This window comes from Corvus brachyrhynchos, unplaced genomic scaffold, assembly GCF_000691975.1.
Source record: "Corvus brachyrhynchos isolate BGI_N302 unplaced genomic scaffold, ASM69197v1 scaffold61, whole genome shotgun sequence".
Classification (NCBI taxonomy): domain Eukaryota; kingdom Metazoa; phylum Chordata; class Aves; order Passeriformes; family Corvidae; genus Corvus; species Corvus brachyrhynchos.
Window position 1 is genome coordinate 9,287,934 of NW_008236478.1, and position 22,328 is coordinate 9,310,261.

Consider the following 22,328-nt stretch of genomic DNA (forward strand, 5'->3'; position numbering starts at 1 on the left):
GTTCAGAGAAACTGAGCATGGGCCAGGCTGTGTTTTTAAGCAGATAGTTGCAGCTACCAGGATTAAGCATTTTAGCACTGCTACGGGGGATGCTCAAAGAGTCCTCTCTGTCCAACAGTTCTTATATGCCATATCACCCCTTTACGGATGGGAAAATGAAGCAGAGATGTGGAATTTACTTCAACTAACTTTAAACTTCTAAGAGTTTGTTGCCTGAGCTGCCTTGACACAAAGTGGGCACAGACCAACTCTTTCACAGGGAGATACGTCCTGACCACAGAGATAAGGGTTAGAAAGGCACTTAAAGGTGTTGATGGGACTTCTAAGATGTCTGAGATGAAATTATAGTCCTAAACTCAATTTTTAACAAAGAAAGGATTCATTACTAGTCTGTGGATGGTATCTTAGCTACAGGGTATCTTTGTTCTCTTCCAAGTCTCTCACAGTCCCTGTGAGGAGGTCTGTCTCTGTACAGAGGGATTCACACAGTCAGCACTGGAATAGTTTCTACCAACTGACAACATGAGCTTTGTGCTGGGTTCCCAAAGGAACAGAGGGAAACACACACTAATAAAACCATTACTTGACAAGTAGCTGATAAACCTCCTGGTCAGCTCATCATAATCCAGTGACAGAGACATTCCATCTCCTCCTGGCCCAGGAGGTCCCGGTGGGCCCCGAGGTCCAATGAGATACTGACGAATTTCTTCTCCTAGAAATGAAAAAGAATGCATCTTTTAAGGCTGCCCAGCTGCTGCACAGACACCAAGTGTGAGGAGTTCCCAGCCCATGAGCTGAGCCCCCTCCACTAGGGAGACCATCAAAACCTATGGATGCAAAGCTCCTTTCCTCCCTCTTTTCTGAGTGAATTGTCCTGTATACAGTGCCAGAAACATTTGTGAAAAGGCTGGGAACCTCCTATAATAAGGGTGTGAGGAGGATGAGAATTTGGATTGCTTAATTCCTTGTGCTCTGTTTTTTTCAGGACACCCTGGACAACTTCTTGGGTAAAGGGAATGAAAACCAGCTCAGCTGGGAAAGACCATGCTGAGCTTTGTGGCAATTCAGTAGCCATCTGGAGCACAGTGCTGGCCAGCATCATCAACACCTTCAGGGACAGCCAAATGACATCCTGGAGATTTACCTGTCAGCCCACAGTAACAGTGTGTGTAGAAAAGAATGCAGAGTTGGGGATCCCCCTCACCTTAAGAACAACAACATAGCAAGGCCATGGGGGGAACATGGGGGGAGCTGGAAAGAAGAACACTCTGAAGCAGCTGCAGGTAACTCCAGTTGCAGACTGGAGACTGGAAAGGAAAGAGAGATCTCCGGGATGATGAGATGATTAAGCCCCAATCCCGTGTTTCCCTTGAGGGTCACTCACTCTGCAGCAGATCCAGAAGTTCTTGGTACAAAATGGATGTAGTTGATACTGAGCTAGAAAATGACTCATAGCGACCTGAAGAGCCTGTGGGAATGAAAAGGTTTTACATCACGCAGGGTAACACAAAAGGTAAGGAGGGGTCAGGAAGGGACAAAGAAAAGATGAATTAATTAACTGGTAGCATGGCCTTCACATGCCCCCAACTATGGAACAGCTGCTATCTCACACATCCTGGTCATCTCCACAGCTGTGTGCTCTGTGCATTTCTGGTTGAGATTCCAGGCTACTTCCAAAAGCTTTGGGAATTTCATCTACTTTAGGAGGGCCCCAAGCACACAAGACAACCCCAGAATACTTAAGACCACATATACTAAATAAAGCCACCTCTGTTTGGGTCATGGTGGTGTTAAAGGGTCTAACAGCAAATGTTTAGTATGAGACTTTTTAAACAGCAGCAACTGCTAGTTAATCTACCCATTAAAATAGGACAAGGCTCAGAGGACACCTCAGCTGTGTGGAGTCCTGGGCCTAGACTGCTGAAGATGAATAACCTGGCTGGGGTGCTGCTATTTAATGACTTGTTTCTCCTCTCATTCTCACCTCCTAGGTGCTTCAAAAGCTCAGCTGAGGGCCTGACTCAGTACAGAGTTTACAAACATGGTGCTTACTTGTCATATAGCTCATGACACGGGTAGCCAGCTCTGCATAATCCAAGGTCACCCCATCTGCAGTGGTGATAAGTCCAGGTGGGCCTGGAGGGCCTGGTGGGCCTTGGGCACCAGTCAAATAATGTCTGATGTTGTCACCTACATAGAAAGTCCAAGATATGTCCACATCACTAAGAGGGAAGACTGACCATATCCACAGACACTCTTCCACTGACAAAGAGCACGACAACAGAAGGACAGTTCTGCAGTGGGCAACAGCACTTTACAGTATTCAGCAGAAATAAGCCCATAGTAGCAGAGCTGCTGTTTCTAAAAGAAGAGGGACAAGGGCTTAGGGAGCAAAAGAGAGATAGGCATGCAACTTCTGACCCACAGCAAAAATTTCATTATACTCACTCTTCAGGTAGTCAGTGATATACTGCTGAATCTCTTGAGATGAACCTCCACTTGGGCCGGGAGGACCGGGTGGCCCAGGAGGTCCTGGGGGTCCCTGAATTTGTCTGGATCCACCTACAGAAAGCATTGTAAGAAGAAGGAATGTTTTTGGCACAGTTGCATTAGACCAAGTGATAGTAAAGTGTACTTGCTTTAAGCCCTTCCCACAGGTCTGGAAAGACCTTTGGAAATGGAATATGGAGGGGCTTCCCCTGCATCTTTAAATACAGTCTGAGCATGAGCTACTTGGCAGTATAGTGTCTTCAATTAATTCAGCATCTTATAATTCAGCTTGTGCAGGGCTGAGTCCAAAGACATTCCTGGCTTTGTACAGGCAGACCTGGTGGGTTTGTGCACTAGAGTGCAGTGCTGTGCAGAATACAGATGGAGATCATAGCACAAACTCATTAGTCTAACCTCACTGCCCTGCTGCTCCCAATCCCAGTCAGCCTGGGCAGCACCAGTTCAAGAACCTGTTTACACAGAAGCAAAACTCTGGCTTAAAGGATTCCCAGTAAGCTGGAAAAAGAAAACTGTAATTTCTTAAATTTTCTGATTTAAGGCAAGCTGCGTAAAAAGAGGTTTTGAACACAAATCCCATCAGCATTAGGTTGGGACACACACCGGTAAAAGTCAAACGACCTTTTTCAAAGTCTCCACCAGGATATCAGCATTCCTTGTTAAGAGCAATTACGGTCTGGCCTCTTACCTCGAGATGCTCCTGGGATGCCAGGTGCGCCTGGGACACCTGCATCACCTGGAAAAGAGTGAGGGAGTCAGACAGTTGTAACGGGTATGACTGCATGTTGCATACTTGGTCATGTGAAGCAGTTGAGCTACATGTCATCAGAGAAGCAACTACCAGCCCTTGCAATGACTGTCTTGAAGTGCCAGCTTGTCGGGAAAGAGCATAAGGAAGAGGCCATGGCAGCCTTCCTGAGCCTTCTGTGACCTGGTCAAGCACCTTGTGCTCACAGCAATTCTGTGAGCCTGAATTCTGCTTTGCCTGAAAAGGCAGGGGTGAGCACAGCACTAGTTCCAAAAGGACCGCGTTGTTCCATCCTTTAGTCTCAACCATGCTTGGATGTGTGAGGCCATCCCCAAAGAAATAAAGAAGATTTTTAACTTCACCTTTTGGTCCAGGCGGGCCTGGTGGGCCTGGGGGTCCTTGTATGGTGACTCTTTCACCTGCTGTTGCAGAAAGACAGTCAGAGATTTATAGGAATAAAGTATGTGGACAAAATCCTGGCTCCACTAAAATTAACTTAGACTGAATAGAGCAGGATTTTGGCCCCCGATTTCAGCCTAGGGACGATGAATTCAAAGGAGGAAAGGGGGCACAGACTGACCGTGGGAGGAGAATGCTGAAATGCCAGGATTACCCGGTTCTCCTGCATGAGACACAGAAATGGAGGAGCAGTCATATACCCAGGCAAACTACCCTGAAACCCACTGATATCTACTGGAAGCCTCCTTACCTGTGAATCCCCGTGGACCTCGTTCACCTGTGAACAGGGGAGCAGAGGAATGGTGTTAGGATTTGCTTTATTCTCATCAGCAACATCCCAGCCCACACTGCAGCATATCATCTTGGCCTTCAATTTGTAGGGGAGCAATGGGTAAAGGGAGCAGGTCCATGCTTCCCTGCCAGCTGAGAGCTGAGCTACACTTCACAGGGCCACCTCAGTGCAGACTTAGTCCACAGTGCATTTTGCAAAAAGGCTGCTCCCTTCAACAGCAAATCTGAAGCTCTGAATATTCTTGAGTCTAATGGGCTTGCAAAGTTCAGATCTGAATACAATGACTGCCTTGACACCAGTACTGGAGACTAAAAAATTTCTTTGATAAAGACTGACTTGTTTTATAGCAGACAGGAGTCCTACTTAACGACAACTGTGCTACCTTTCTTACAGACAGAGAAAGGCAGAACTTTGTGCTCCTAAGCCCTTCCTTCTTTTCAGTCTAAGGTGCTGAGATCCCTCTAGCACTTTGGTGAGGCAACAGGATATACCCACCTTGGTCTCCCTTCGGGCCTGGTGGTCCTGGTGGACCTGGTGGGCCTGTGAAGAATGCTTCTGCAATTCAAACAAAGAGATTTCTTCATGACATCCAACAGAACATGACACACGGTTTCTCTGGCTCCACTTGGTCCTAGTCATGTATGTGCTCTCTGGAGCCCCAACCAAACATTCCTAGGACCAGGTGAGGGAATGAGTGCCAAGAACCTACCTGAGGTGGACATGGATGATCCTGGTGGGCCCGGAGGTCCTGGCAATCCTTCTCCTAGGCAAAAGGGACACAGAAAGGCTTCAGGAAGGATGAACCTCAGCAACGTAAGTAAGTGCACATAAGAGCTGCGACATCTCCAGCCACAGCCTTAGCGTGAGTATTTCCCAATGTAGGCTCTTACCACCGTTTTCTTCACACATCTATCCCTGATAGTTACTTTTCACTATCATTTTCCACTGCAGCAGAAAAGGACAGAGAAACTCCTTACTCTGTGGTACTGGGGGCCTATCCCGTCACACACCCAACCTGCTCCCGTTTCCTACTGAGCAGAGAGCAAGGAATGGGGTTCTGCTCCTGTCACATGTGCTCCCACAGCTTCCCTGTCCTGGCTGCAAAAGGGAAGTCTGTGTTACAGGATGGCACATGGGATATGTTTCTCATGATAAGAACCTCCCTATCTGTCTGCAGTTGAAAGTTAAGGCTGGACAAGTAAGAAGTAAATATGGAATTGATTGCAGTTACTTCCTTTGGCAACTTGAAAACCTCGAGTGTCTTCCCAAAAGATATGGCTTTTACTAATTAATACTCTGGCTAGAAACCTCTGCCAAAGTAAATGTCCTTTGCTGAGCAGCATCTTGCTGCAGTGAAATTGTGTTGATATGAACCCATTATGTAACATTCTGCTTCCAGCCCTAGGCCTTGGAAAAAACCTATCACTTTCCAGTTTGGTTTCAGAGGAACAAGCTCTTACCTGGGGGACCACGAGGTCCAGGGGGTCCTTGCACAGATTCACCTGATGACAAAAGAAACAGGAGTATTAGAGAATATTTACTCAGCATACTGCATGACCCAGAAATGTGCCATGTTGTGTGAGAATCCCCCGGCTTAGGTACTGAGCTCGGTATGTTACATACCTGGTGGTCCAGGGGGACCTGGTGGTCCTGCTCGCCCTTGCAAATCTCCCAGCACTGTGCAAAAGAGAAACACAAACAAGGGAAAATTGTTGCTATGGAACTACTGCTGCTATGGAAACTGTCCATATATTGCTGTTAGAAGCTCTTACAGTCAAAGGTGGACTAAGACAGGACCTGGGTGACCTAAGCCAAAGATGAAGCAGAGGAGGGAGAGGAGAGATGTGTTTGGTGAGGACATAAAGCAAAATACAGCGCTGAGCAGGATGGCAGCATATTGGAAACACGGAGGAGAGCAATGGTTGTTGTGAGAAAGAGAAAAGGACTCAAAGGAGGGAAAGCACTTTCAAGGAGACGAAAGATTCTTTAAAAGAGGCAAGTTTTGGGGGCAGAACATAACACAGACGTTATTTAACAAGTAGGTGCACTGCGTTATCTTAATTGTACTGTGAGATCTACCCTCACCTCCAAGCTGAGGCACAAACTCAAAGTTCAGTGATGCTGAGAGCCAAGACTCTCAAGGAATTGGATAGTACTGAAGCATGGTCTGAATCTACATGGTCCCATTCAGATGGTGATCAGGCAAGGATCATTTATAATTTTATGGCCTCTTCTATGTTGCTGCAAACTTGCAGAGGTCCCAGATCCTAGGAATACCGACTCTAAGTGCATCACACATCTAGTGCTGCACAGAGCAAGCACTTTTCTTGGGATGTTCCTAAACCATTCTGTTCTGCTCTGTTTATTTTCATCTTAATATTTAAAAATTTTACAAAATGTTAAATTTTTTTTCATCTTAAAATTTATTTATTCCCCTGTGAATTCATCCTTTAATTTGAAGAGAGATTATTCCTATTGGTTAGATTAACATGCCTTTTCAAAGTGGTTCTCCTCTTGCAGATGGCTCCATGTTCACATTGTACAGGGAACTGCCCTGTGTGAACTCAGTGGCTGAAAGTTCTCAGCTCTGTGAGTATTTCTCCTGTTAGTGGCTGCTTACCAGTCACCATTCCTCAGCTTCCCTCTCTGTGACATGGGCTTGATGCCATGTGCCTCCTTCTGAAAGGACTTTGGGATGCACAGAGGGCTGAAGAGGTAGCTGGCTTTGCAGACACACCATCAAACACACACACACAGACACTTGCCCCATGTCACACTGAGCAGAAAGAGTTAGGTGCCTCTCCTGGTAGCTGTGAGGAGGCCTTGAGGCTCTGACCTATCTCCAAGCAAAGGAGCGGAAAGGCAGCATCACTCACTTTGAGATGCTAACGATGAGACTTCTGTTCTGATGGTTTCTATCACAGCTTCACCTGGGGATCCTTTCTCACCCCGTGGACCTTTTCCCAGGAAAAAAAAAATCAACAGAGAAAAAGGGATTTATGTAACACAGAGGGTGACATTTTGTACCTACTCCAACAAGAGGTTTGGACCTTTCTTATGAGAACTGGGAGCATGAACTCAGTCCCCAGATCTGAGGGACACTGCATTCAAATATGGAAATTACTGTCCAGTTTGCTCTAACAGGATCATAGAAAAACAGCTAATGAAGGTTCTTAGGGGTCAGCTCTGTTCAGGCCCTTCCAAACAGATGTCTGCCCAACTGGTAGTGCTTTCACAGTGACATTAATCCCAATTTGGCTCTAGTTTGTTCTCCTGCCTTTCAAAATGGCAGGAGGTATCCAGCTAGGCTATGTCCCCTATCACAGAAAGGTAACTGCACTTAAGAAGTGCCTTAGAAATACCAGCCCTCAGGAAAAATAGCGTAAGAAAAAAAAGACATTTGCAGTATCCACATTACACTGGCTCTTATCACCCTCTTACCACCCGCCCTTCTTCCCCTGGGAAAACAAAACAAAACAAAAAAAAAAAAAAAAAAAAAAAAAAAAAAAAAAAAAAAGATAGAAATTCTTTACAAGATTAATTAAGCCAAATAATGCAACAAAATGAACTGAAAGAAGAAATCTGAGAACAAAAGGGAGAGGGAATGTGCCAAGGGCTTAGAGAATTAGAAACAAAGGAAAACTAATGAATTCCTTTCTCTTAAGAAGCATAATCAAAGCTGAAGGAAAATGGTACCTTGCTGTCCAGGGAGACCAGCTGGTCCAACAGGACCTAGTTTCAAAGGAAAAAAAACAAATTTCATTAGATTTTACTGGTTGTATTTTACAATAGCACAAAGGAATCAATAGGACTTTTATAAGAACTGAGACTATCAAATAATGTATTTTTCTACACAACTAAATGGAATTGCTGTGGGCTATGAATTCATCAATGCCCCATGTATTACTTGAATTTCCATCATCTGGCAATTAAAATGCTTGGTGCCTCTTGGACTGGGGAAATAACCAGAATGCCACTGACCACAACAGAAAAGGAATTCAATAGGCCTCTTGCATTCTCTTTTGGAAACTGAGACTGGCTCTGCCAAACCAGCTCCAGGAGTAGCTCCAGGCACAGAAGTGCCATGAGAACCAGGGCTCAGGAACTCTGCTGCCTGACACCAGCATGCTGGAGGGCAGTGTCTGATTGGGACAGAGGAGTCTGAGGCCCAAGCTCATGCACAGCCAGAGTGTGTGTGTGAGAAAGATTTACAGATGCTTGAGTGGGAGTTCTGCTGCCTTGAGCTCAAAGTTGAGACTGGAAAACAAGCACTTCCTGATTTCAGCAACAGTGCTGGGAAAGGGATTAGACACGAGCCTGCCTTCCTGAGCAGCCAAAGAGCTTGATTCTAGTCCCTGGATTTGATGTATCACTACTTTGTACCCATCAGTACTCACCTGGAACACCTGGGGGACCAGTGGGGCCAGGTGGGCCTGGGGGACCTGGTGGGCCTGGCAGAGTAATAGTTGATGAACCCTCTGAAAAACAAACACATAGACTTGCACACAGACACTTACATTCACACTTCCAGTGAATGTGTAACAAATCTATGCTTAAGGAATCCCACATCTGTGGCACAGATATTCTCCTGACACAGGGAGCCCAGGTACAGGTCTGACACACAGTCAAGATGAATTGAAGAAGCACAAAAAAACCCAGAGAAAATCGTCCTAAATCAGAAGTGTGACCCCTCACAGCACTATGTACCTGCACTTACGACTTTTCCTGGAGCTCCGGGTTCTCCTAGGAAAACAAAGAGACAAAAGCTGAGCTTCTTTTTCGGGGGGCAGGTAAGATCTATAATAAGCTCAACAACATTGTATTATCAAGCATATAGTTTCTGTTCCCTCTGCCTTTGATGTCTTGTCTGAGAAGTCACAGCACTAGAAGGTCGAGGGGAAGCAAGAGAGCTGTGCTAATCCAGAGATACCCTCTGATCAGCTTTCCAAGCACTACATCTGCCAGCATAGGCAATAGCCTAGATTTATCCGAGGCAGGCACACGGCTTCCACTGCAGTCACCAGACATCTTACTCGTGTTCAGGGCAGAAGCGGGCTCCAAAGGTTTTCTCAGAGGAGAGCTGGCAGATGGCCTCACTGCCCCCCTTATACATTCAGGGAAGCTTTGGCTACCGTGCTTCTCAAACCTTCCCTTCCCAAAGCCACTAGATGCCACTGTTGATCCAGGGACTGGTCAGTGGAGCAGCTACTCCTCGCCAAAATGAAATCCTTAGAGAGAAAATGAGCATTAGGGAAGAAACAAAACTCACCTTTAGCCCCTGGTCGGCCTGGGTTGCCTGGAATTCCTGATATGAGGTAGATAAACAATTTAAAATGGTTAGTGCAAATATTGTTTGCTGTATGTTTTTCAGATGCCCCAGCTGAGTTTCACTTGTGGGTTTATAGAAGGAGCTCCCTGCTGAAGACCCCAGCTTTCAGCCTTTATAAGCAGGTCCCTGATGACTTTATAAGCATGTGGAGGAACAGACTGAGCTGGTAGTGTCCCTGGGCTTCCCTGGTTTCACTGCTCCCCGGATGATGAGACTGCTTCATAGATTTACCTGTAGCTTCTTTTAGGTACTGCTACCTGTCCTGAGGCTCCTGGATGAATTCCCTGATGAACTGCCCCCCCAAACCACCTCTGCTTACAGATGTCACATCCTCTGTCCATCTCTATTGCTACATCCTCTCCCTTCTGTTTCTGCTGCCGCTTAGGGCTTCTCAGTGATGCACAGGGAACTGAAACGCTATGTTTTGGAAAAAGGCAAAATTTCAACACTCAAAAGCCCTGCATTGCTCAAAAATTACACATCAAGCACAAAACCTCTCTCAAAAGCCAAAGGAGATGCAGAAACTTTGGGATATCACTTTGGAAGCCCTGAGCAGCACAGAAGGAAAATTACAAGGGTTTTTTGAGCCCATATCAAAGTGAGTCATTGTTAAATTGGAATATGGTGGAAAAGCCTACCTGGTGGTCCTTGGGGTCCTGTAAGACCTGTCAGAAAAAGGCAAAAACTCTTAAGATGTCTAAAAAATTTCATGTGGGAAAAGGATAGACAGGGAGAAAAAGATTACATTTATGTGAAATTATAGCACACAATTCACAAGTGGTGGAAACTGGCCTAGCAACTGGTATGTGAATCAGCTCATAGCAACTGATGTTTGCACTGTGGGCAATTTTGGGATCATAAAGGAAGGATCTAGATTGTCTGAGTATTTTCCTTTCATCACCACCTTAAGAATACAGAAATCCTCTGCCAGACTTAAATTCAAACTAAGACCAGAAATTGACAAATACATCTGTGTTCCTGATGGAGCAAAAAGCATTTTTGTTCTCTGTATGCTTTTACCTGGCTCTCCGGCATCTCCAGTGGGTCCTGGAGGGCCTCTGGCACCTGGCATTCCCATAAGACCTGGTTCACCTAGGGACAGAATCACCATTTACAAGGCAGAAGTCACTGACGTACAATCTACCAATCCATTCAAGCTTGGCTGTCCTGCAGCACTTTCTGCCTATTGTACTCTCAGCCAACTGGCCATCTCCAGCATCAGTGTCTGGGAAGGGAACATCAATGACAGAAGAGCTCTGTAGAGAGGCAACTCTGTCACAAGTTTACAGCCACTGTATGTCTCTTCCATGCTTACATGGTGACTCTACAGTTCTGAGACAGCAAGATCCCAGAACATGAATCTGCTGCCATCTTTCTCCCACCACTTTTACAAATCAACCTCTTGCCAAGTCAGAAAGTACCTGCACTCAAAGGAAGCCCTTACCTTTTTCACCTGGCTGTCCATCACGACCAGCTTGTCCTGCCCAAAGAAAGAGATTGTCAGGGACTCCTGAAACAGTACCACACTTGTCCTGTCCTCCTCCTAAGTGGAGTACAGCCCTAAACCAAAGAGTGGCTTTTCATCACATTGCATCTGAAAGAAATCTTGGCTGCAGTTACTGAAGATCCAGGAAGCATTCACTCAAAATTTAACTGTAGGACATTTTTTCTGAGTGTACAGACTAATCACAGGTGTCCAAAGGAAAAACCTAGGATCACAACCAGCATGATTTCACTTCCATGTTGTTTCCTTGTCTGTGCTCACAGAAACACAATCTGGGTGGCACTGACATAGCCTCACATATAAATACAGCTGCTTTCTGGTACGCACCTACAGGTCCTTTAGCCCCTGGCTCTCCTGGAGGTCCAGGTATTCCTCTTGACCCTTGTTCACCTGTAGCAAAATAGTACAGAAATTAATCAAACAACTCTTGGACAATGCTGTCCGCAGTAACTGCTGCTTTGCAACTGAAAAACAGCACTGACAGGATATTCAGGCCTCATGATTCACGACTGTCTCTGGGCATGAGAATGCTCAAGTGACATGAATACAGGGCATGTGAGAGAGGATTTTCCTAGAGCTAAATACAAAGATTCTTACCAGGATTACTGGAATCAAGAATGGGACCTATTTGTTTATAATTTTGGTGCAAAAATAAAACTCCTATAACCACTAACATAATTTTAATGTTTCAGAAAGCTAACTGAGATTGGCTGGGCTATACTTTTATTAGGTAGGCTGCTACTCCAGTATTTCAATCCACTGACCTGTCAATCCACGAGAACCCTTCTCACCCTGATCACCTGTGGTACAAAAAGGGGAAGGATTCTGTGAGATTGCTTCATTGTAAAATGTTTCCACCAGAGAAAATAAAGTTTGCTTTCTGACAAGAGCACAGAAGAAAAAGCCAAGGATTGGGGTAAAACCCATGGATAGTATCCATAACTAAAGGAATCTAAAGAAAATAACCACAAAAGATACCTAATTGAGCAAAATACCTTTGGGTCCAGGGGGTCCACTGGCTCCTTTTTCACCTGAAAGATACATGGATGATTGAACAATAGTAATAACAAGTCATAAGGGAAAGGCATCTAATGCATCAAGAAAAATCATATAGGAAATACAGATTCTCTGTTACCAGACAAACTCAAACAGGAAATTATTTAACACAGCTCCATCCATCCCACTGTTTTTCCTCTCTTAGACTGCTCTATTACCTCTACGTCTCCCGCATTTCTCAATATTTGCTTGCAATCACTGACTAAGTTTCGTTTTGCCTCACCTTTCCTCCGTCTTACGCTTTTCTTTGCCCACAGAATCAAAATCTGACATGGTCAGACCACATCTGCTGCTCAGAGAAATGGCAGAAAAGCACTTCAGCTAATGCTGCTGTAACTGCCAGGGGGAAGAGAAAGTTACCTTTAGCACCTGGGAGTCCTGCTTCACCTCTAAATCCTTGTAGGCCAGGAGGACCTGCAGAAAAATGAGATGGGGGGGTTGTTATTCATCCCACTCAACACAATGCACCACTGATGCAGAAAAAAATATGAGAAGCTGTCACTCTGTTTTCGTTCTCCCCAGCCTCTAGATGCCACAGCAAAGGAATGCAGCACTCACCTGGAGGACCTTGTGGGCCTGGAGAACCCATCAGACCTGTAAGGAACATGGATTTCCTTTTAGTAACACCATAAGCAGAAAATGAACAAATCGCTTTCAATTTGCTCAACAGCATCCACAACCCAACAGGTGTTTAATGGATTGGAATTTCCCCAGCCACGAGAAGAATTTGCATTACTGGCATCCTCAAAACCAGGACAACAAATTTACAGAACTTAGTCCTTGTGACATTGAGGAAATGTTTTCCACTAAAGTAAAGTAAAGAGACCCAAGCCATCCATCTTGGCTGAGATGCTGGGATCTGTGCTTCAGACCATTAGTTCACTTTTCTGGTTAGTGCAGAGTTACACAAGTGAAACAGGACAGCTGGGATGCTCATTTACTCCTAACCTCTCTGCTAGGTTCTCTCTCTCCATCTTCACATTTACCTTTTAGGCCAGCAGAACCTGGGGGTCCTGGTGGCCCTGGAGGACCTGGCTCACCAACAGCACCTGCAAAATAAGAGTATGAATAGACACTGTAGAATACAGCTGTGATCCCATTTTCACATTATCCCATCTACAGTTACTCTTTTTCTGGCAAGTGTCATGAATAATCTGCTGGTCAGTTCGAAACACCCAAATACATATGCATTGTCCAAGAAAAATATATGACCTCACTGGGCTTTAGCAAGACAAATCCCCCAGCTTTGATGATTTGGATAACAGGGAAGAAGATGACCTTGATAGTAAAGTGACTTTGGTTCTGTCAAACTCAAACTTGACTGTGAGACCTGGGAAACCAAAGCAACCCTTATTTACCCATTATAAGTCTGGCAAAAAACATCCTTTAGGCCATATCAATCTGTTCTGGGGAATGTCTAGACATGAAATCTGGATTTGAATAGTGAAATCAAATTCTATCACTGAGGTGTTTTAATAATTGTGACCAAACTCTAGCTTTTGACCATCTCTGTTTTATCCAACAAGAAGACACCTGGTTCCTACCTCTGTCTCCTTTTTCTCCAAACCCAGGTGGTCCTGGCTCCCCTCGAGGCCCTGGTAGCCCTTCTCGACCTCTTTGTCCCATGGGACCTTCCATGCCAGGCTCACCTACAGGAAATAAATGCCTTGAAAAAACAGGTGTCTGAGGGAGAGAGGCCTTGGGCAAAAGGATCCATGGCCCCCTCCACTGGGGAAGGCAATGATCACACCAGCCAGGCGTCTGTATTCCCATGCCATATGTCAGCCACTTGTGAAAGACTCACAGCACTGACAGAGATGCTCACCCATGCTGCCCTTCTGTCCTTTTGGTGCTGCTGGTCCTGCATGCCCAATTGGACCAGGAATGCCTGGAAGAAAACACAGTAAATGTTCAGAGTTCTCAACTGTGTACCATAAAAGAATAACATGCAAGTTAGGGGAACCTGAAGCCTGGAGAGGTTAATTCTATGGGGTAAAAAATATATTACTCATAAGGTGGGTCCTTGGTCTCTTTAGAAGAACACAATACATATAAAAGCAGAAGAAAGCTGGACCAATTATTTATGCAGCTCCAGGAGTCTTCCAGTGGTAGACTGGGATCTTCACAACCCCAAATTCAGTATGTTCAGCTAAGAGGAAGTCTGTCCAAGGCTTCACTTGTAACCAAGTCTCTGAGCTGTGTCTGTAGCTCAGCACCGAGGTAATAATCAAGTGACTCAGTCTATGCTAAATATTGACTCTTTAGAGAGCCATCTTGAGCTAAGTTTATGGTACAAAACTTGTTCTTGCCTACAGTAATGTCACTGAATGTCCTCTCTCAAAGAGGAATTGAACTATAGCCCACCTGGGACACCAGGAAGTCCTCGGTCACCTGTAGATGGAAACAAAGAGACAGTCAGTGGGGAATAAGTCTTCCCTTTTAGTCACTTTGGCTAACCCTCACCCCCACAAAAAAGAGTTTATGTTCCTGGAATATTTACAAGTTCTAGTGTCTCCAGCAATTGTCTCCCTTGTATTTATGCAAAGAATTGAGTCATTCACACCATACAAAACCCTCTGTGCACTGAAGCACCCTCTGATTAAACCAGGTAGAGCCTGGCTTCAGGAATGACTTTCATCCAGGTGAAAGGAGCTCCCAGATTCAAAGTGAGATCTGTTATCTCTTCTACTATGAACTCTAAAATTTTCTTTGACCAGAAAACAAGAAAAAAACCCCAAACTTCACAACAATATCTGAACTAACAGATAACTAGCATCAGCTTCTCTAAATACTGGAGTAACAAAAAACCATTTTCTACCCAGGTCCTATGACAGGCTGCCAATCTACCTGAGAAATCAGGTAACTTCAGACTCACCTTTGGGACCTTGTATTCCCATGTCACCTGAGGAAAGTGGAAAAAAAAAGTTGAATCAAGAGACATCCTATGATTACTCATTCATTTTTTCTTCTAGTTGCTTTCCCACCTTCAATGAAACATGAAGGAGTTACAGCCAAAATAGGACACCTTACACTTGAATAGTACAGGATCGGACCCAACCTGGCCTTTCAGACTGGCACAATGCAAGATTTGGCCTCCTGTATTGCTCTGTGTGGGATCAGGGTCTCCACAGTTTACATGGCAAACTGGCAGGAGCAGGACAGTGACTATCCTCCTGCACTCAGCACTGGTGAGACTGGCACCTCGAGTGTTGTGTCCAGTTCTGGCCCCTCACTACAAGAAGCTCTTAAGGTGCTAGAGTGTGTCCAGAGAGGGGCAACAGAGCTGGGGAAGGGTCTAGAGCACAAGTCCTGTGAGGAGTGGCTGAGGGAGCTGGGGGTGTTTAGCCTAAAAAAGAGGAGACTAAGGGGTGACCTTATTGCTCACTACAACTGCCTGAAAGGAAGGTAGTGAGCTGGGAGTCAGCTACTTCTCCCAAGTAACAAGCGATAGGACAAGAGGAAATGGCCTCAAGCTTCACCAGGGAGGTTTAGACTGGATATTAGGAAAAATTTCTTCACCAGAAGGGTTATGGTGCATTGGCACGGCTGCCCAGGGAAGAGGTTAAGTCACTGTCCCTGGAGGCACTGAAAAGACACATAGATGTGGGCCTTAGGGAGGTGGTTTAGTGATGGACATGGCAGTGTTATGTTTATGGTTGGACTCCATGATCTTCAAGGACTTTTCCAACCTAAACAATTCTAAGATTCTTTTTGTTCAAATAAAAACCATTTTCATCTTTCTCACCACTAACTGTCCCTTGAAGCAACAACCGCCCCAAAATTGTGCATTGCCAGAGCCAAGGAATTGGACAGGGCAAGAGAAGGACTATATGGCTGTACCTTTCTCACCACGTTCTCCTCTCTCCCCTCGGAAGTAGCCTGTAACAGGAAGTGAAAGGGCTGTTAGGGTGCATTATACAATACAGCTACTCATTTCAAAAACAAGGATCCATCTATTTGGATTTGAGGCTACAGGCAGCACAGTATGGTTTTGTGAGTTTCCTCAGTAAATTTGTTTTCACAAATACATGAAATCTCTAAAGATGGGAGAATGTAGTCTCCTCTGTTGTTAATCTCTTTCCATCATCTGCTAAACAGAAGTAAATCACCTTTCCCTTGCTACCAAAAGTAGCAGGAGAAATAAGGTAAGGGTTCATTTTTTGACTCTGCTCACCTCGTTCTATTTCCTTATTCAGTCTGCTCTTCACCATCAACCAGACTGACTCTTCATTTTCATATGGGAAGGTCGAAGAGGGTGAGATACCATGAAGAAAGTCTACTCTTGAAACATCCTTTTCTATTTTTGAATTCCCTTGGTTAATTGCCAGGAGGCCACCATTGATTTTTTCCAGGTCTTCCACACGAGATTTCAGTTTTCTCACTTCTTCCGCTGGAAGGTTAAAGGAAAATGCTAGGGAACATGCTGCTAGATACGCATGCCTGAAATACCTTGTGCTATCACAGGGACATGCCAACACTGTCAGGTAGCTATGGCCACTGAGTTTTGCAGAATTCTTTCTATCTTTTCTTTTCCCAGCAGGGATATCTGGAGTTTAAATGACAACTTTGGAATCTGTCAGTCTCAGAGCAGTAAGATCTCAGGAACTTTCCTATCCTGCTCACCCCAAGACTATGTAACTCCTTACCAAAGATTGTGTTCCTTATCCATTCCTTCTGTCCATTTGTAATATTTTAGTGGCAGTTACCACCAAGCTGAATGTTCTCCTCAGTTCTGTGGCTTGGTATCTCTGGTGCTTGGGCTCATTGCCAGCTTAAACGCTCTGTCGTTCTACCCCATTCAACATTTTTTTCCTTAGTTATTTCTTACCCAGAGCAATGAGTCCAAAAAGCAAGCCGAGGAGAAACAACCATGCTAGAAGCAAACCCAGGAGCCATTTCCACCAGCTACAGCAGGAACCACAGGGACACCAGGATGGTGCCGATCCAATGGCACCCCCTGCATCACCACCTCGTATTTCTGCAAGAGGGAAGGAGCAGTCTCCTGGTTAATGAAAAGTTCCTTGACTTCAGTGTTCAGAATCTCTAACAAGAAGGACGCCAAGGTCTGATCCATTATACAAAGGGCTATGGAAAAAATCTTTACACCACTCTGCGCACATAGTGAGTGTAATTCTAGTCCCTGTGGAAGATTGGAACAGTATTTCCAAAGGAATTTCCAACAGGGGACAAAAACATTCAGCACATTTTAAAATAACAGCTGGAAAACATGATCCCATAGGGGTAATTTTTTTCTACAGATCTGAGCCATAAATGACAGCAATAGCCAGCATGGTCTGTCTGAGCCCTCTCTTCCGCAAAAATCTGTCCCAGTAGCAGGATGTAGCTGGACTGTCAGCTATCTGATTTTCTCTAGCCATAAAAAAATATCCCAGCTACCCACTCCTCTACAATTAAATCACTGGTACTAATTTCTCTGGTAGCCTCCTGAACATTCCCTCCCCCTGATTCACTGCACAGAGATTACTCATGTCCCTCAAGAATGATTGCTTTTTTTGTATATCGTGCTTTGGTGATTCTTCCAATGAAAGACTGAGTTGCATCACTTACCTGCATAAGTTTCTTTGTCCCTTTTTGGCATGGATTTCAGCCCTCCTGTTTTAACAACAGTAAAAGAGGTTTTATCAGTCTTTCTGTGCATAATAAAATTTAGAGTGGGGGCTTGAAATGGAAAGGTAGTAATGGAGGCAGAAGGAAAAAGTTCTGTTGCATTTCCACAGGAACAAACTCTTACCATTTGCATCTGATTTTAGGCCAGTATCTGTAGCATAAGAGGAGGAAAATCCCTGCTTCTCTTTCTTCAAGGTGTCTTCTACAAAAGACCCTGAGCAGGAACCAAATAAAATTAAAAATGTTACACCAGAAGTTCAACCGGCCCTATCTTCTTTCATTGGTAAAAGGCATATTTTTATTGGGAAGACACAATAGCTCTGCCTGTTTAAACCAGATCAAGGTTTTTTGCTCTCAAAGCTCCTGAGCTTTGTGAAATATCCCAAGGAACACTCTGGAACTTCAAATGCAAAAGCCAGAGCTAGATTTCAGCTGGCATGGTTAAAAGCTGCCTGCCTTCCAGAGGTTCTTGTATGATGTACAAGTCAGGTATAGTGTCCTGAACGCTGAACTTCCCTTATGATCGGTCTCCACTTCTCTGCCCTCAGAATAACCACATGTCCTGAAAAAAGGAAGTTACCTCCATTAAGCCCAGTGTTAGAGGCACTAAAGACTTTGCCACTGTCCTTTGTCATGACCAAGAGTTCCATCTCCTTTGCTGGTGCCTTCTCCTTCTCCAGCAGCACGAACTTGCAGTCTTTGCGCAGAATGTCATCTCCCTGGGAGCTCAAAACAGTTCCTCCTGGAGTATTGGTAAAAGCCAGTAAAGAGGAGATGAGTGTGAGCCATTGAGTCCATAACTACAAGCCACATCACTTTTGTTCATAAAAACAGGTGGTCACATTGTGATTGGAGTTGCCACTACCATAAGCACCCTGTAAGAGACACACTGGTCACTAAAGGTAACAGGAGAGCTGTGCATGTCATTAGGTTTCTTTGGAGATGTGCATTTCACTAGCAGGGGAGCAACTGCTGCCAGAAATGGAGAACATCTGGAATTCAATCACATGTAGAAGTGATTTGCTCAATGACCTCTTTGCTCCTCACACTTACTACGGAGTCAAAGAAACTCAACCTGAGAGAGAAATTCAGGGGTCAGCAGAGCCACCACAGCTCAAGCTGAGGAGCCCATCAAGCACTGCCAAGTTACTCTGTCAAGCACAAAGCACTCCATATCCTGGGAGCCAGGCAGGGTTAGAAGACAATGAACTGCAGTTTACTGAGGTTTGGCACAGGGCAAACAAGGGTCAAAAACATCACTGTGGTCACTCTTGTGCCACAAGGCATTATGAAGTATGTCTGGAATGGTGTACAAGCATGAATTTGCACACAAATTGACACAATATTGAAAATCAAGATAAACAGAAAGGTATTATTCCATTACTCTTGCGGAACCTGGAATAAACCTTTATTAGAAATGTTATCCTAACTTCTGTGGTCTTTACACCTATTTTTAAGCCTTGTCTTTGGGAGTCCTTGGATTACAAAGCCAACTTGGCTTACTTTACACACACAGAAAAGAAAAGTATAATTTATAACTCTCAGAGTTGCAGAAAAGAGCTGGAAAGAATGAATCCTAACTGATCAAGGACAAAGGGCTTCTCTCATTAAAAAAACATAATCTGATCATGTATAAGTCAATTCCTTCATTTTTGAGTGGTTGAAGCTGGTACTACTGAAAAATTATTTTTAAGAGCAACCTTGCAAATGTTTTGGCCTCAAATGAAGTACAATTTAATGCATGCTTTTCTATCCAGCTCCCTGCCTGCTGAGCAGAAATAGCTCAGAATTAAAGAATCCAAGTTATTACAGAGATCTGAATCAGACCCGTTTGTTTGCTCATTCTTAGCTTCTGACTCATTTTCTTTTCAGAAAGGTACTGGTAGACTTGGCTAGTGACAAGTTATGCACTTGAGCGTCACTCAGCTGGGCTGAATCTCTAACTTGTTTTTATTATGATATTCTTATGCAAGGCCATGCCTGAACATCTGTGAATGACACACTCACCTGCTGAGGCAGAGACACCAGTACTTGCCATGGTGTTGCTCTGAGAAGTGTTCTTCATCCCATATGCTGCAAAGAAGAAAATCAGCAATGACAGAGATGAAGGATAACAAGGGATCTACACACACCAAAGCATTTGAAAATCTTTTCTCATTCAGTGTTCCTAGGAGAACTCAAACAACCAAGGGTTTCCCCAGCAAGCAAATCTCTAGTGCATCAGCACTGGGAGCTACTCCTGCACATGCAAAGCAGAGGAAATGTTCCTCAATATCCCTTCATACCACACTGTGCCACACAAGAAGATGGTGATGAGGGAGCCTCTGTCAAGAAGAACTTTCTAGTCACTGCAGAAAAGGTGGAAGAAGGAAGCAGACATTGGTGACCCTCACACTTTCTCTAGGCTTACTTTGTTGCTGACCTGCAGAGGCTGCTGTAGCATTCTGGGTCACAGATGAAGAGCTTGGAGACAGGTTGTTTTGAACTCCAAACACTGCAAAGAAAAACATTGCAATGAGGGTTATAGGAGTCCTGCAGTGTAAGTGGCATTCCGGCTAAAATCCAAACAAAACCAATGATACAGTAATAATGACCTCTCCCAACAAATTTCACCAGCTATCTGGAGGCATCACGGGCCTAAGCATTTCTGTAGAAAGATCTTCCTCACAAAATGTTTTGTAACTTCGATCACTTTGCTGTATTGTTATTGTAGGCCCAGGACCATAATGGTGACCATTTTAAAACATTATCTTGAGTTACATTGCAAGGCCACTCTCATAGCTGCATGGACATTTCTGCAGGTGGGGCAGTTGGGAAAAAGCTGCTGACACTCAGATCAGGAATAGGAGAGAAACTGGTATATAGGTATTATCTCACTGTACTTGTTTGCCAGAAATGTGGTGCTGTCAAAGCGTGAAGGGAAGAAAAATCTGACCTGTAGAGGAAGAGCTCAGGCCCGCATTCAGGGTATGATTGGTGGGAGCCAGGTTATTTGGAACACCAAAAACTGCAAAAAGAGGAAGTAAAATGTTACTACTTCTCTCAAATCATAAATCCAACACTCAAAGGTCAGTGGCACAGTCCCAGAAATTAAGAGTCAACTTGGAAGTGCAATTAATGATAATGCACAAAAATTGCACAGAGGAAAAATCTTGAAAATTTTGACAACAAACCACCCTTTTACTGAACTGACAAAGAGGAAATAATCCTACCTCAGACAAGTTGAGATTGTGTGACAGTGAGAGAAAGTAAAGCTTTTAATAGTATGCCATCATAAAGCTTCCTGTGTTTTTTCTCTGCAACTGGGGAATGCAGAATCCCTGGCATTTAGAAATGGGACTTACCAGGTGTAAGAACACACAAAAATTACTTATTTTTAGTATATGAGCCATTCTTACAATGGGCCAGAATAATTCAATATTTATTTGAGTCTAAACTAGTTTTTATAGGGAATGTGAGCTTGACCTCATTGATAAAGATGTCACTAAAGTTTAGTGACAATTAGAGAATCAGGACAATAGGTCCTCACAAAGAACAATTTTCAGATACAGTCAGTGTAGAAGCAGAGAGCGCCAAATTACAGAAAACCAGAGAAAATTCAAGCATATCCCTCACCATCTCGATCATTCCATCGTTTTAGTTTATGCTGAGCAAAAAAAAAGGCACTGTTTCAGGATAATTCCATCCTTCAAACCTGAGCAATCCAGGGAGCATACCTGATCCTGTAGAGTGAGACATGGCATTGATCAAGGAAGAGCTGCTTTGGTATCCACCAAGGGAAGAGCCAGCAGGCAGAGTGGAGGACCACATGTATGAAGGGAGGGCAGTATTCAGTACAGTTGTGTCATATGTCCCCGACACTGTAAAAACCCAAACAAACAAAAGTGGTTTTCAATGAAACCAGGTGTATGGCTTAGCATGCACTGCAGGTTTATATGGCAAACAACTTAAATTTCAATTACCCTTGTGGAGTCAGTCCAACGACGCCAGGTCAACATGGCATAACTGACCTCAAATGTCAGCTGATTACAGCCCACACGAATTTTAACCAATGGAATAAAGATTGACCTGATAGCATGATCATTCACAAAACACCTTGAAGAGATTTCATTGCTCATAGATGTTACGGTACCAGAATGAACCACTCCAGTCTGCCATTCTATTAATAAATCACCCTGAGCCATGGGATGTATGGTTTTTGCTTCCCACACATCTCTGACTGGTTCACTAGTGTATTGGACTAAAATTCTCAGTTTTAGACAAGATTGGAGCTCTGAGTAAGATAAAAGATATTTTTCTTAGATACTGGTGGAAGACAATGGAGTGAATGTCAATACCACTTCCTCGAGCCCTGTGGTGAGGCCTATAAATAACTACAGAAGGCTGAAGTATTTTAAGTACCACTTCAATTATACAATCACAGGATCCTAGAATCACAGAATGGTTTGGGTTGGAAGGGACCTCAATGACCCTCTAGTTCCAACCTCCTGCCATGGGCAGGGACAGCTTCCACTAGACCAAGTTACTGAAAGTCTCATCCATCCTGTCCTGGAACACTTCCACGGATGGGGCATCCACAGCTTCTCTGGGTAATCTGTTCCAGTGCCTCACCACTCGCAAAGTAAAGAATTTCTTCCTCATGTCTGGTCTAAGCCTGCCCTCTTTCAGTTTGAAGCTATTCCCCCTTGTCCTGTCACACAGTTCCTGATGAGTTACTACCAAATGGTATGGCTAATAAATCACTCACTGAAATGCTGTCTTCAGTACTATCTCCATCTTACTTGGAGATAAGAGATCAAATCAC

General features: G+C 44.3%; 1 protein-coding gene across 4 annotated transcripts in view; it reads right to left on the minus strand.

Annotated features, from left to right (window-relative positions):
* COL17A1 (collagen type XVII alpha 1 chain) overlaps positions 1-22,328 on the minus strand; it is a 40,066-nt gene that overhangs the window by 5,223 nt on the left and 12,515 nt on the right. Inside the window, exons 10-49 of one of the 4 annotated variants that reach the window (XM_017726182.1) lie at positions 21,241-21,384; positions 20,460-20,531; positions 19,947-20,018; positions 19,532-19,597; positions 18,105-18,266; positions 17,649-17,738; positions 17,465-17,509; positions 16,725-16,874; positions 16,071-16,286; positions 15,737-15,775; positions 14,772-14,798; positions 14,261-14,287; positions 13,722-13,784; positions 13,441-13,545; positions 12,883-12,945; positions 12,455-12,490; positions 12,257-12,310; positions 11,836-11,871; positions 11,605-11,640; positions 11,168-11,230; positions 10,781-10,816; positions 10,357-10,428; positions 9,975-10,001; positions 9,277-9,312; positions 8,715-8,750; positions 8,405-8,485; positions 7,704-7,739; positions 6,884-6,964; positions 5,631-5,684; positions 5,468-5,509; positions 4,717-4,770; positions 4,503-4,562; positions 3,966-3,992; positions 3,837-3,878; positions 3,619-3,675; positions 3,197-3,244; positions 2,449-2,562; positions 2,053-2,190; positions 1,385-1,468; positions 584-712 (exon numbers count right to left, since the gene is read on the minus strand). In XM_017726182.1, the coding sequence (XP_017581671.1) occupies positions 584-712; positions 1,385-1,468; positions 2,053-2,190; positions 2,449-2,562; positions 3,197-3,244; positions 3,619-3,675; positions 3,837-3,878; positions 3,966-3,992; positions 4,503-4,562; positions 4,717-4,770; positions 5,468-5,509; positions 5,631-5,684; positions 6,884-6,964; positions 7,704-7,739; positions 8,405-8,485; positions 8,715-8,750; positions 9,277-9,312; positions 9,975-10,001; positions 10,357-10,428; positions 10,781-10,816; positions 11,168-11,230; positions 11,605-11,640; positions 11,836-11,871; positions 12,257-12,310; positions 12,455-12,490; positions 12,883-12,945; positions 13,441-13,545; positions 13,722-13,784; positions 14,261-14,287; positions 14,772-14,798; positions 15,737-15,775; positions 16,071-16,286; positions 16,725-16,874; positions 17,465-17,509; positions 17,649-17,738; positions 18,105-18,266; positions 19,532-19,597; positions 19,947-20,018; positions 20,460-20,531; positions 21,241-21,384 (2,820 nt within the window). Of the gene's footprint in view, positions 1-583; positions 713-1,384; positions 1,469-2,052; positions 2,191-2,448; positions 2,563-3,196; positions 3,245-3,618; positions 3,679-3,836; positions 3,879-3,965; positions 3,993-4,502; positions 4,563-4,716; positions 4,771-5,467; positions 5,510-5,630; positions 5,685-6,883; positions 6,965-7,703; positions 7,740-8,404; positions 8,486-8,714; positions 8,751-9,276; positions 9,313-9,974; positions 10,002-10,356; positions 10,429-10,780; positions 10,817-11,167; positions 11,231-11,604; positions 11,641-11,835; positions 11,872-12,256; positions 12,311-12,454; positions 12,491-12,882; positions 12,946-13,440; positions 13,546-13,721; positions 13,785-14,260; positions 14,288-14,771; positions 14,799-15,736; positions 15,776-16,070; positions 16,287-16,724; positions 16,875-17,464; positions 17,510-17,648; positions 17,739-18,104; positions 18,267-19,531; positions 19,598-19,934; positions 20,019-20,459; positions 20,532-21,240; positions 21,385-22,328 lie in introns of all 4 variants that reach the window. The other 3 variants (XM_017726185.1, XM_017726183.1, XM_017726181.1) reach the window with 3 other exon arrangements.